At 34.6% G+C, this 12990-nt stretch overlaps 1 protein-coding gene across 1 annotated transcript in view; it reads right to left on the bottom strand.

Moving 5' to 3' along the window:
* The window catches only part of LOC100961950 (von Willebrand factor A domain-containing protein 8), a gene marked incomplete at its 5' end in the record, with an annotated part of 309966 nt that overhangs the window by 280329 nt on the left and 16647 nt on the right, over positions 1 to 12990 (bottom strand). Inside the window, 3 exons of the mRNA XM_012805376.2 lie at positions 8831 to 8908; positions 8999 to 9133; positions 11241 to 11363. Of these exons, the coding sequence (XP_012660830.1) occupies positions 8831 to 8908; positions 8999 to 9133; positions 11241 to 11363 (336 nt within the window). The remainder of the gene's footprint in view (positions 1 to 8830; positions 8909 to 8998; positions 9134 to 11240; positions 11364 to 12990) is intronic.

The following is a 12990-nucleotide window of genomic DNA, read 5'->3' as shown; positions in this document are numbered from 1 at the left end:
TCAAAACAACTAAGAGTTTATTATAAATATCTTACCACAAAAATAAATAAATGAGGTGATAATTATGTTAATTAGTTTGATTTAAGCATTCCAAATCATCACATTGTACCCCATAAATGTAAACAGTTCGGATTTAACAAAAATTTAATTTAAAACAAAAAGAAAACAAAGAAGAAATAAGAGAAAATTTGCTCCCTCTCTTGCCTGTTTCTGAGCTTGGCTCTCCTGATTCTCATCCTTTGGACTCCTCTTAGAACTATACATAGCAATGGCTCTGCTGGATCTCCAGCTTGCAAATGGCAGATCTTGGAAGTTTTCAGCCTCCATAATCATCATGAGCCCATTTCTTACAGATCCTGTTTCTCTGGAGAACCTTGACTAACACAGGGACTGCATTTTATACTCTGATGGATGGTAATACCTTTTAAATTTAAAAAAATTACATAAAGGAGACAGGAGACAAAGCAGTATTGTTTCAAAGAGAAACTAAAAAGACATGAGACAGAGCCTTGGATTGTTCAAGTTAACCACTTTAAAGTTCTAATGTGATCAACAGAGACATTGTTCTTAAAAAACAAATTTTATAATAAAATAAATTGGAAGGAGTTGAAGTAAGTAAATTCTTAAAAAGCCTTTTGACATGCTATAGCAAATAAGAATGCAAAAAAACCAGGATGAGCTACAGAATCACGTAAAAAGTCAGTATCCACGGTTGTTGAATATAAACCACCATTTAAATATAAGATATTTGAATGAATCCAAATATCTTAAAATGTTTATGAAAGAAAAGTGCAAAGTCAAGGCAAAGAAAAGAAGCACAGCAATGAATATAAGACATAGAGCAATAAAAACGAAGATGAGAGAATAAGAGAAGTAAAGATATTTCCCCTCTATTTGGATACGTAAGAAACAGAGATTCTAGATAGATGGAAGAGGGAGAAAAGGATCTGGTTTGAGTTTAGCTACATGAAGAAAAACTTAGCTGAGGAGTCAAAGGTGATCCTACGATTTCAACATGTTTTAGATCATGATTATTTTCATTAACAGTCCCATAAATTACTTGCTTTTAAAATTGTGATTGGATTTGACTTGGCTTTTAATCTAACTTGTACTTAATTAGAAAAAAGAGATCTCAGATCTGGCATATTTACGATGGTGTAGAAAGACATCTGGAAATATGCCCTTATCTGGTTGCAAAGGAAAAGTATAACTTGTCATTTCTTCAACAGTATGAAATTACTGGCTTTAACACTAAAAAAAGAATAACCAGTTAAAAGAATCTGACCTAACACTTGAGCCAAATGATTTAATATTTTTATAGCCTATTATAAAACTTATTTTATGCACTGCCACAAAGCAGTGTTAAAGCTCCGTCTTCCTTTCACTTCACATGAAACTCAGTTCTAAAAATAGTCAAGTCTAAAAATAAGGCAAAACCCACAGATTAAGTGTAGCTTTATACATGTACAAATAACAGAGAAGTGTCCACATCTTCCAGGAAAACAGATGTTCCCACTACATGCTCTATGCTGGGTCAAACCTCTGAAACTTTTTCATTAATATAAATTATATTATTACAAAATGCAAATTGATTCCTTAATTCCATTAAGTTATTCCTGTGTCCCAGACAGATCAATGAGCTTTACTAAAAATTATGTAAGTGTGAGGAAAAAGAGTCTTATATTTGACCTCAGGAGCTTGATTGTTTTCTTTAACAAGAGCAAAATAATTAACAATCTACAAATATCAATACTGTGCCTAATATATATGCTATGATTCAGTTCAGGGAAAGAAGCCATATGGGGAGAAAAAGAAGTTAAGTTACTTCTAAAACTTGTTTTATTTATTATATTTCCCTATCCCGTTCCAAAGTCTCTACTCCCAGGAACCTTGCAGGACATCTAAAAAGCTCAACAAGGTATGTGCAAAGGACATAAAAATATTTTTATGGAAAACTTATGTGCATTTCCACTATCACCAGTCATGTTTTTCAGAGAGAGTAATGATAACTTATTCTGCAACAGAATCAAGAGACTGCCTTTGTAACTTAGCAGTATATCAAGAAATAGAATAGAACAGCCACCCATCAGCTTTAATGGAAGCATCTTCCTACCCTTGTTCATCTATCCATCAACAACCTCAACAGAAAAACAAAAAACATTAAAATGTTTTTGTTGAGTTTACTGACATTCTCCAAAAACATATAAGAAAATCTATTCTTAGACTTTTAAGCTAATTCTTTCACATATTAAGACAGTATCTTCTTGGGTAGCACGTGTGGCTCAAAGGAGTAGGGCGCTGGCCCCGTATACCAGAGGTGGCGGGTTCAAACCCAGCCCCAGCCAAAAACTGCAAAAAAAAAGATAGTATCTTCTTAAGGTTCATCCATGTTGTTTTACAATTAAATTAAAAAAGGAAGAGAAAAACAATGGCAGGATCCTTCAGGTGGCTTTCCAGTACAGTTAAGAGAACTGAATTATTAGGTATACATGTACTCTTTTGTTTGTTAATTCTTTTAAAGGACAATAGGATGAAATGAATATTTCAGAGCTCAAGCATACAGTGTAGAGATTATCATAAACTAACTACAGAAACCTGACATACAAACAGGACTGTCTGAAAAAACTGATGAGGCATAAATTATTTCTTGTTTTCATTAGAACAGGAGTAATCATTTTAATTGTGAAAAACTCATATACAAAATTTTATAGATAACACTAATAATAAATGGGAATGGAGTCAAAGAAAAAATATATATTTTTCTCAAGTTCTTCTCCATATGATTTTAAAGTAATGGCACCTTGGAAGGTAAATTATGCTTTTGACCTCCAAGTGGAATCTAAGATATTTACAATAAATCTTGTTTTGTAAAACATTGCATATTGATGATTTGAGTGTTCTCTCCCCTTGTTCTTTGGGTTTTTGATTAATTTGGCAAATAGATTAGTAAGATAATAAATACTATACCCAGATCATTTCTAATATGAGCTAGGTGCAGATGAACTAGCATTCTGAGCCAACCTTTTATCTTCTGATCTTGGACAAAGACACTAAATGACATTATGTACGAGGGCACTTGCACTCTTCATGGTATCTCTCTGCCATGAAACAGACCCCATCAAAAATCCTTATTTCCCTTAAAAAATCTAATAGAGGTACAATCAATTTATAAAAACTCATTTCAAAATATATTTTCTGTGGGTTCTAAGACTGGACCACCTGCTACAAAATGTAGAAATTTATTTTCCTGCCCATACATGTTTACCTTTTAAAACTCAGAGCATCCCTAATAATTTAAGACTTTTCACCTTAATTCATGATTTCATAAACTAAAATCATATACTTCTTCATAGATTTCATCTTTTAAGATCATAGAGAGTCTTTTTTTTTTTTTTTTTTTTGATACAGAGTCTCACTATGGTGCTCTCAGTAGAGCGCCAGAGCATCACAGCTCACAGAAACCTTAAACTCTTGGGCTTAAGCTATTCTCTTGCCTCAGCCTCCCAGGTAGCTGGGACTACAGGTGTCTGACAGAACGCCTGGATATTTTTTTGTTTCATTTGTCACTGTTGTTTAGCAGGCCCAGTCTGGATCTCCAGTATATGTGGCTGAGGCCCTAGCCTCTGAGCTCTAGGCAAGCCAAGATCATAGAGATTCTTAGTAAATATTTGAAGTTCTTCATTAGTTTATGAATTACCTTTGCCTCCCTTTTTTACCTACCTACCTGTCTTTCCTGAACTCTGACAATGAAAACTGTACCAAATAATAGAGGTATCAATCCACTACAGCTTTGTACAAAGAGAAGAGGCTTCTCTTTTGTTTCCAAAACTATTTTTAGTCCACCTCAAAATCCTAAATGGTACCAGGTGCTCTAAATGAGTTAAATTATCCACAGGGAAGAAAGAAATTAATTTCATGGAGAATTCTCATATACCTTACAAAGATTCTGCTTGTAGCCCCAAAAGTAATCAGCAGCATGTTATAATTCTTTCCAAACTCCACAGAATTCAATCAATTGGTAGAGTATCAAGCCTCAGGACAGGAATCTCAACAGAATAATGTGAAGTATGAGAAACTAACAAATTTTCTATTATATAAGGTTATAACTTATTTAAATGCCATTTTTCAGAAATATATTACTGGTAGAAACAATTAAAAAATATAACTAAACAATAAACTAGAAACATAAAAGGTATCTTGAAATGTAAGTAGTATCACATTTACTTCAAAAATTAATCACAGAATAAAATCAAGAGACTATTTTGCTATAAGTATGAAGCTACCATAACCAGCCAAAGACTGACACATAGAATCAAAAAGTTAGCAAGATAAAAATGTTTTAGAAGAGATCATTACACCAAAAAAAATGATGGAAATTTTCCCACTGTAAGAATATCAACTGTAAGTTTGGCTTTTTACCTTCTGTATATAAATACATACATATGTATTTATGAATAGCCTACTCATAAATACTTAGACAAAAGACTTGTACACTGAAACTACAAAGAAGTTAAAGAAGAAATAAATTAATGAAAAGATATATCTATGTTCATAGAATGAAAGACTTGAATTTTTTTTTTTTTTGAGACAGTCTCACTTTGTGGCCCAGGCTAAAGTGCAGTGGCTTAATCATAATTCACTGTAACCTCAAACTTCAGGGTTCAAGTGATCCTCCTGCCTGAGCCTCTTGAGTAGCTAGGACTACAGAGGTACTGCCACACCCAGCTAATATTTTAATTTTTTATAGAAATGGTGATCTTGCTATGTTACCCAGGCTGGTCTTAAACTCTTGGCATCAATCCTTCCTCCCATCTCCACATTCCAAATGGCTGAGATTATAGGGATGAGCCATCACGCCTAGTAGACGGCTTATTAAGATGATAATATTACCCACAGTGACCTACACATTAACACAGTTTCTACCAAAATCTCAATGCCTTTTTTTTTCTTCTTTTGCAGAAATAGAAAAACACATCCTAAAATTCATAAGGAATCTCAAGGGGCCCCGAATGGTCAAAACAATCCTCGAAAGGAAGAACAAATTTGGAAGCTTCACACTTTCTGATTTCAAAACTTACTACAAAACAACAGTAATCAAAATGTGGTACTGACATATGGACAGACTAGACCATCAAATAGAGAGTCCAGATATAAACTCTTGCATATATGGTCAACTGATTCTTTTTTTTTTTTTTTGAGACAGAGTCTCACTATGTCGTCCTGTAGAGTGTCATGGCATCACAGCTCATAGCAACCTCAAACTCTTGGGCTTAAGCGATTCTCTTGCCTCAGTCTCCCAAGTAGCTGGGACTACAGATGTCTGCCACAACCCCTGGCTATTTGTTGTTGTTGTCTTTGTTGTTTTGGCTGGCCCAGGCTGGGTTTGAACCTGCCAGCCTTAGTGTATGTGGCTGGTGCCCTACTCACTGAGCTATAGGCACTACCCAGTCAGCTGAATTCTAAACAAGAGTGTTAAGGCTATCCAACTGGGAAAGAGCAGCTTTTTCAACATTGGTGCTGGGAAAACTGGATATCCACATTCAAAAGACTGGACTTTGACTTTTACCTTATACCTAGGGGTAAAATTGCTGGATCATATGGTTAATTCTATGTTTAACAATAAACTGTTTTCCATGGCAGCTGTTCCATTCCTACCAAGGAGGCATGAAAGTTCAAATTTCTCCACATCCTCTTATGTGATATACAAGAATTAATCCAAAATGAACCAGAGACCTAAATATAAGACATAAAACTTTAAAACTCTTAGAACAAGGAAAAATTCATAATGCTGGACTTGCCACTGATGCATTGAAATTAACACCAAAAACACAGCAATCAAGAAAAAATGAATTGGACTTCAACAAAATTTAAAACTTTTGTGCATCAAAGAGCACTACCAAGATGGTCATAAGACACCACAGTAGATAAAATGTCTGCAAATAATACAACTGTGAATAGATTTTATATCCATAATGTACAAAAAATAATATATACAAACAAATAACAAAAAGCCAGCCCAATTAAAACATGGGCAAAGACCTTGAATAGGCATTTCTCTAAAGATATATAAATAGCCAATCAGCACATAAAAAGATGCTCAACATCATTAGTCATTAGGGAAATGCAAACTGAGACCACAATGAATTACCACTTTATACTTACTAGGATGACTGTCACAAAACAAACAAAAAAAACACACAGAAAATAAATGTTAATGAGGATGTAGAGAAATTGAATTGTCATGCCTTGCTGGTAGGAATAATGTAGCTGCTGTAGAAAACTGTTTGTTGTTAAACATAGAATTAACCATATGATCCAGCAATTCCATTCCTTAGTATATACCTAAAAGAAAGCAAGGACTCAAACAGATAGTTGAACACCACTGTTCATAGCAGAAATTATTCGCAATAGCCAAAGATTTTGCAGCAGTCAAAAGGAAACAATCCAAGGGTTTATCAACAGATGAATGGATATGAAAAAATGCACAACATCACTAATCCTCAGGGAAATGCAAATTAAAACCATGATGAGGGCTTGGCTCCTATAGCTCAGCAGCTAGGGCACCAGCCATGTACACTGGAGCTGGTGGGTCCGACACTGGAGCTGTGGGTCTGAATCCAGCCTGGGCCTTCCAAACAACAACTACAACCAACAAATAGTCAGGTGTTGTGGCCGACACCTGTAGTCCCAGCTACTCGGGAGGCAGAGGCAAAAGAATCACTTAAGCCCAAGAATTTGAGGTTGCTATGAGCTGTGATGTCAAAACACTCTAAAGGATGACATAGTGAGACTCTGTCTCAAAAAAATAAAAAAATAAAACCATAATGAGATATAACTTTACCTCTCTTAGAATGGCTTTTATTAAAAAGTCCAATAGATCCTGATATGGATGCAGAGAGAAAAGAACACTTTTACACTGCTGGTGGGACTGCAAATTAGTACAACCTCTATGGAAAGCAGATTTCTCAAAGAGCTAAAAGTAGACCTACCATTTGACCCAGCAATCCCACTACTGGGTATCTACCCAAAGAAAAATAAGTCATTTTACCAAAAGATACCTACACTCAAATGTATATTATAGCACAATTCATATCTGCCAAGATGTGGAATCAATCCCAGTGCCCATCAATCCATGAGTAGATTAATAAAATATTGCATATGTATACCATGGAGTATTATTCAGTCATAAAAAGGATGAATTAATGCCTTTTGCAATAATTTGGATGGAACGGGAGACCATTTTCCTAAGTGAAGAAGTATTTATAGAATGGAAAAACAAACACCACCTGTACTAACTATTAAATTGGAACTAACAGATGAGCACACAATGTGCACAGAGGGAAGAAAAACTCAGTGGAAATCACTCAGGGAGAAGGGCTGCAGGGTAGAGAAGGGGAGGGACAAAAACCTACCTAATGGGTACAACGAATTTGGATGATGGGCACACCTATGGCCATGACTCAAGCATTACAAAAGGGAACCATGTAACTAAATTTGTGCCCCCTTAACATTTTGAAATTTAAAAAATATATATTTCTATACTGATATTTTACTCATTCCCATTTCTTGAGTTTTGGTAATAAATTTTAGATATTGTGAAATTTCAGTATTTAGGAAAAATGCTTTAAAAACCCAGAGAGTTTGAGAATTCAAATTTGTTCTGATTTTGTATAGTTCAAGTTTAATCCAATTTCCCAGATGACTTTTTCTGTTATAATTATGTTATTTCTCATGAGATAAAATACCACGCTGTTTCATTTAATAAATGTAAAAACTACAAAACCTCCTAAAAAGTGGTATATGTACATACAGCAGAATATTATTTAGCCATAAAAAGGAATGAAATTCTGATATATGCTACAACATGGATAAACCTTGAAAACACTACACTCAGTAAAATGAACTAGGCAAAAAGAACAAAAATTGTACAATTCCACTTACATAAGTTATTAGAAAAGGTAAATTTATGGGAACAAAAAGTAAAAGAGTTTATTGGTGCAGAGAGAATTGAGAGATACTGTTTAATGGATACAGAAATTCTCTTTAGGATGATGGAAAAGTTCTGGGAAGAGGAAATGGTGATGGAAAACAACATCATAAATGTACTAAATGTCAGTGAATTGTACATTTAAAAATGGTTAAAATGGTAAATTTTATGTTAGGATATTTTATCACACACAAAAGATCCTATGCAGTGAATACTAATTATCTCCCACTGCAGCTGACATCCACTTTGTTTAGATTTCCAAATTACCAATAAACATATTCTGTGTGTATTTACATGAAATTCATAAAATCTCTTTTCATTTAAATTGATAGATATTAGACGTACATGTTTTCAGGATATATATGATATTCTGATATATTCATGTAATGTAAAATAATCAAATCAATGTAATTAGAATATTCTTTACCTTATATGCTCACTTTTGTTAATGTGGGATCATTCAAACTATTGTCTAATAGCTATTTTTAAATATATAATAGATAATTGTTTATTATAGTCATTCTACTAATTTATCAAACATTCGGTCTTATTTTTTGGACTTATTTTTTGGACTGATTAATCAACCTCTCTTCCTTCTCTCCTTCTCCCTACCTTCCTAATCTCTAGAAAATGAATTTCTCTCAAAAAATAGCCCCTGGTATATTGTACACATCAGATATCCTAGAATACACTTTTAAAAACTCTAATTTGATTACTATTTTCGTATATTTATCTACAAGAGAAATTTAAAAAGTCATAAGTTAACAGGAAGACACCCATATATTCCACTGATGCGCTAAACATGTACATTTACAATCCAAGTACTAAAAATGAACGCTGTACCTGATAGAGCATAATAGGTTCTATGTTGTATCCTAAGGTATCAGCAAAGTTCTTAGCGACGACTGTTTTTCCACAGCCCTAACAAATGAAAACACAATTATTGAAGGCATAAGTCAAAACAATGAAAAGCCAAAAAATAAAAGTTTTCGCTGAGTCTGCCATTCTTACCTTTCCTCCAATTAAACATATGTCCTTAACCATGTGAGACTGCATCATCTCAGCTTGTAGCTGCTTATGGCTTAACGTCTGGATGAAATGGTCTGATGCACAAGGTTGACTTAATGGCCTGGTCCCAGCTGGCACCTATAATTAAAGAAAGGTAAATATATATGCATAGGCTTTTCTCAAAATATTAGTAACTTAAAGCACATAACTGGCACTTAAAAGGCTCCCACTAATTCCTTGGTCAATTCAATTCTATACTTTTCTTAGAATCTAGTTGCCACTGTTTTCTCACTAACATATCTGAGAATCATTATCATCAGATTTCCAAATCAATCACTCCTCTAAAATTCAAGTCTCATGCTGTCATTCATATTCATAAGAATCATGTCATTTTCATGCTATTTGTGATTTGTAGTAATAGTATCACCAGTGGAGAATGAAGTTTTTCCCAAATTCCAGTTATTAGACACAGAATTTTAAATCAGCCCACTAGAATATCCAAAGTCACCAAGGACCTCCTGATTTCTAAAAGCCACATCCACAAATTCTTTTCACTTTTAGCTTAGTTCTCCACTCAGGAGCATCTGTTCATAAAATCTCTGTATTTCTTATCCTGTTATTAGTTGCCTGAGGGTCATGCTCTGATGAGGACTCTGGACCTAATCATACTATATACACAACATGAACCCTAAAGAATTTTAAGTTTGGAGCAGTGCCTGTGGTTCAAAGGAGTAGGGTGCTGGCCCCATATGCCGGAGGCGGTGGGTTCAAACCCAGCCCTGGCCAAAAACTGAAGAAAAAAAAGAATTTTAAGTTTGGAAGTAATTTGCATTTAAGAATGATCATCCCAGTCTTAATATGGAAAACTAACTGGAAGGGACTGGAGCCAGTGAAGTTAGAGAGCCATTACAAAAGCAAATAATATATGTACTACTTGGCCACTGGAAAAATCCTATGTCATTCTTTAAGACCTAGCTCAAGTTCTACCGCCTCTCTGAAGCTTTCCCTAGTCCTTCTCCTGAATCCCAGTATTGCTCCCTTCCCAATGTCCCCATAGCCATTCCAATGTAGTCCTTACTCACCAGCTTGTATGCCAAGTTATCAGCTATACGAGGTCATTCACGTGTAAGAGACAGAGGAAGGTGACCCCCTAGCAACCCTACAAATCCCAGTCATGACATTTCCTAGCTAGTGACTACAGGCGAATCAGTGAACCTCTTACATTTCAGTGGTCTAATCTATGAAATGGAGATAGTAAAACTCATCTCTAGGGCTACTGGGAATTTAAATGCATGAGATACACAACCAGGTAAATGTAGTAACTAGCACACAATAAACCCTCAGTAAATCTTAACATAGAGCCTGGCTCATAACAAATTATTCAATGTTTAGTTCAATGAATAAGTACAGTAACATGAATAATATTAATATCACATTAAAACAAGCTTATCATGAAAGTTGCTCTGCCACAACATAAAGAAGCAAGATTTATCCTTTTTGACATTTACTTAGCATGTTTCAAGCTTTGTTTCTTAGTTTTCTATGACCTCTTGGGGTTCTCAGGACTCAAAAATAAAAGGTTAGAAAAAAGGGAAATAGAGCAAGCACATGGAGCTCTAGGTGGGTCATTACTAAGGTTTCAAGATACACAAAAATCAAGAAATGTAAAATCTGTGCAGATGGAAACAAACGAAGCCCTCCCAGCAACACTGACAAGCTGAGCAAACTGAAACTTGCACAGGTGAGTCAGAAAGGATGCTGCTGACTGTTTCTTGGAAGTGAAATAATGGACCATAACACAGTCTGTCTCAAAACTTCCCAGTGACCTACATATGACCAAATGCCATTCCCCTCTTCTAAAAACTATTCAAGCAGAACAGCTCTTGTTTTAACAGTTTTGTGTAGCTGAGAAAGATTTTATTTGAGAAGAGGGTTCTCTGGCAGCTAAAATATGTTTGAAAACACTATTTCTTACCAAGGATTCATAGTACAAAACGCTTTCATTAATCACCCTTGATTTGAATTTCCCAGAGGTCAACTTTGAACTTCTGATGAAAGGCTATCCCATGTTTCTCCTGAATTTTTTCAGTTCACAAGTACACATGACTCTGGAGACATAGATATACAGACATATAGATGTGCTATTATCAAGCCGAAGAAGAACTTATATCATAAACTCAATTCAGGTCATAAAAACAGGCAGAACAATGTAGACCCTAGAAAGAACAAACCTGTGATTCTTTACCTTAATGGTCACCTCTTTTTTTGCAATCTGGATAGTGACGGAAGCATGGTTTTCAGCTATCCTCTCCACTCTTAGAATCTCTTTAGGAAGCATAGAGCTTTCTGAATCTTGGAGTTCAAAGCGCTGCCAAATTATAAGAAAATTGTGTCATTTACTTTTCATTTTAGTATTAGTGCTGACTATCTGGAAAATTCACCTTAATTTGAGCTGGAATCCATTCCACATTAAAAAGTAGAGGTAAAAAAAGTTAATGAGAATTTACCCCCATTTCTATTATTACCACTCTACTTAAATCAATTATAAAAGGTAATATGAAAATAGTCCCTAAAATTTACTAAGTGACAGGAAATGGAATCACTGAATTCCTGACCTGGCAGGAGTTCATAGCTTACATTTCTTAATAATCAAAGGTTTCAGTTTCCTAGAAAGGGATGATAAGACTTCTGAAAACAGCTGAAATGAAACATGGCCTAGGTCAGTTGATTTTTTTAAATCAACTGAAGTTAATGGGTTGCCTGAAATTCATGAAAAAACAGAACTTCTTGGATACCATTCTGTTGTCTGCTAACAATCAACCTTGCACAGCATTTGACATGGCGGCTTCTACACTGTAGGAGTCTCAGTATTTGTCAAACTGGATTCAAAAGGCTCGGACTGTTGATTCTTTCTCGATATGGGCCAATTATCAATGTCCTAACATTGACTACAACCCCTCATACCACCTGCTTATATAAAAAAAAAAAAATGCACACTAAAAATGGATGAGTATATGAAAAAATGAGAATATTAACTGAAAATTAAGCCCTGTGCTTTACTTACAGTATCATGCTTAATATGAAAAACTGAACTGAAATCCCAGCCATGACATTTCCTAGTTTGTGACTATAAGTGAATGAATGAAACTCTTACATTTCAGTGGTCTAATCTGTAAAATGGAGACAGTAGAACTCATTGTTAGTATTAAATAGGCAAAAACTCACCCCTCCCCCCAAATCCTATGCAGTTTTTGGAACATTATCATTATAGTGAAAGAATTAAAAGTTAATGGAAGAACTGATTATTGTATTCGCAGAATGACAGAACACTAGGAAGCAGATTTTAGGGGAAGAAAATCACATTCAGCCTCAACATTCTTAACAAGACAGTCTGGTTCAAGCCTTCATTTTGGTGCCACAAGTGCTCAAGACAATCACTAAATCCTTTCCCAAAACTGAAGAAAAATTATATATTTGGGTTATCATTTAAAAATTCTATACTTTACAGCTGGACGCCTGTAGTTCAGTGGTTAGGGCACCAGCCACATGCTCCACTCTCAATTTTTAAAAAAATTCAATACTTTATACAATTTGCATGTATAAATGCCAAAGTATCACACAATTTGACAACATTTGCTTCCATGTTGCAGATAGATAACAATTACTGACACCTTAATTTCATGCAAAAAATACTACACTGTTATATGTAAGAGGAGTTTGATAGGAAAAAGTGAGGTCTACTCAATTAATTTATTAGAATTTAGAACCAAGAGCCATTAAATTCTAGGAAATAAATGAGCTTAAAGGTATGTTTTTACCCCAGCTATCATAAATGTTAATCTAACTTGATGTAAGATTGATGTCATAGCACTCATATTCCAAAAATAAACACTAATGGCCTGAACCACATGCTATACTAGTTATAAACTTATAAATAATTCAAGCTAAAATATTTCAGAGAGAATAAAAATAGTAAGCTAGAATATACTAAGAAA

Source organism: Otolemur garnettii, unplaced genomic scaffold (genome assembly GCF_000181295.1).
Source record: "Otolemur garnettii isolate 467f Iridium unplaced genomic scaffold, OtoGar3 scaffold00040, whole genome shotgun sequence".
In the NCBI taxonomy this organism is placed as follows: Eukaryota; Metazoa; Chordata; class Mammalia; order Primates; family Galagidae; genus Otolemur; species Otolemur garnettii.
The sequence above is the reverse complement of the archived record's forward strand: the minus strand, read 5'-3'. Positions and strand labels throughout refer to the sequence as shown.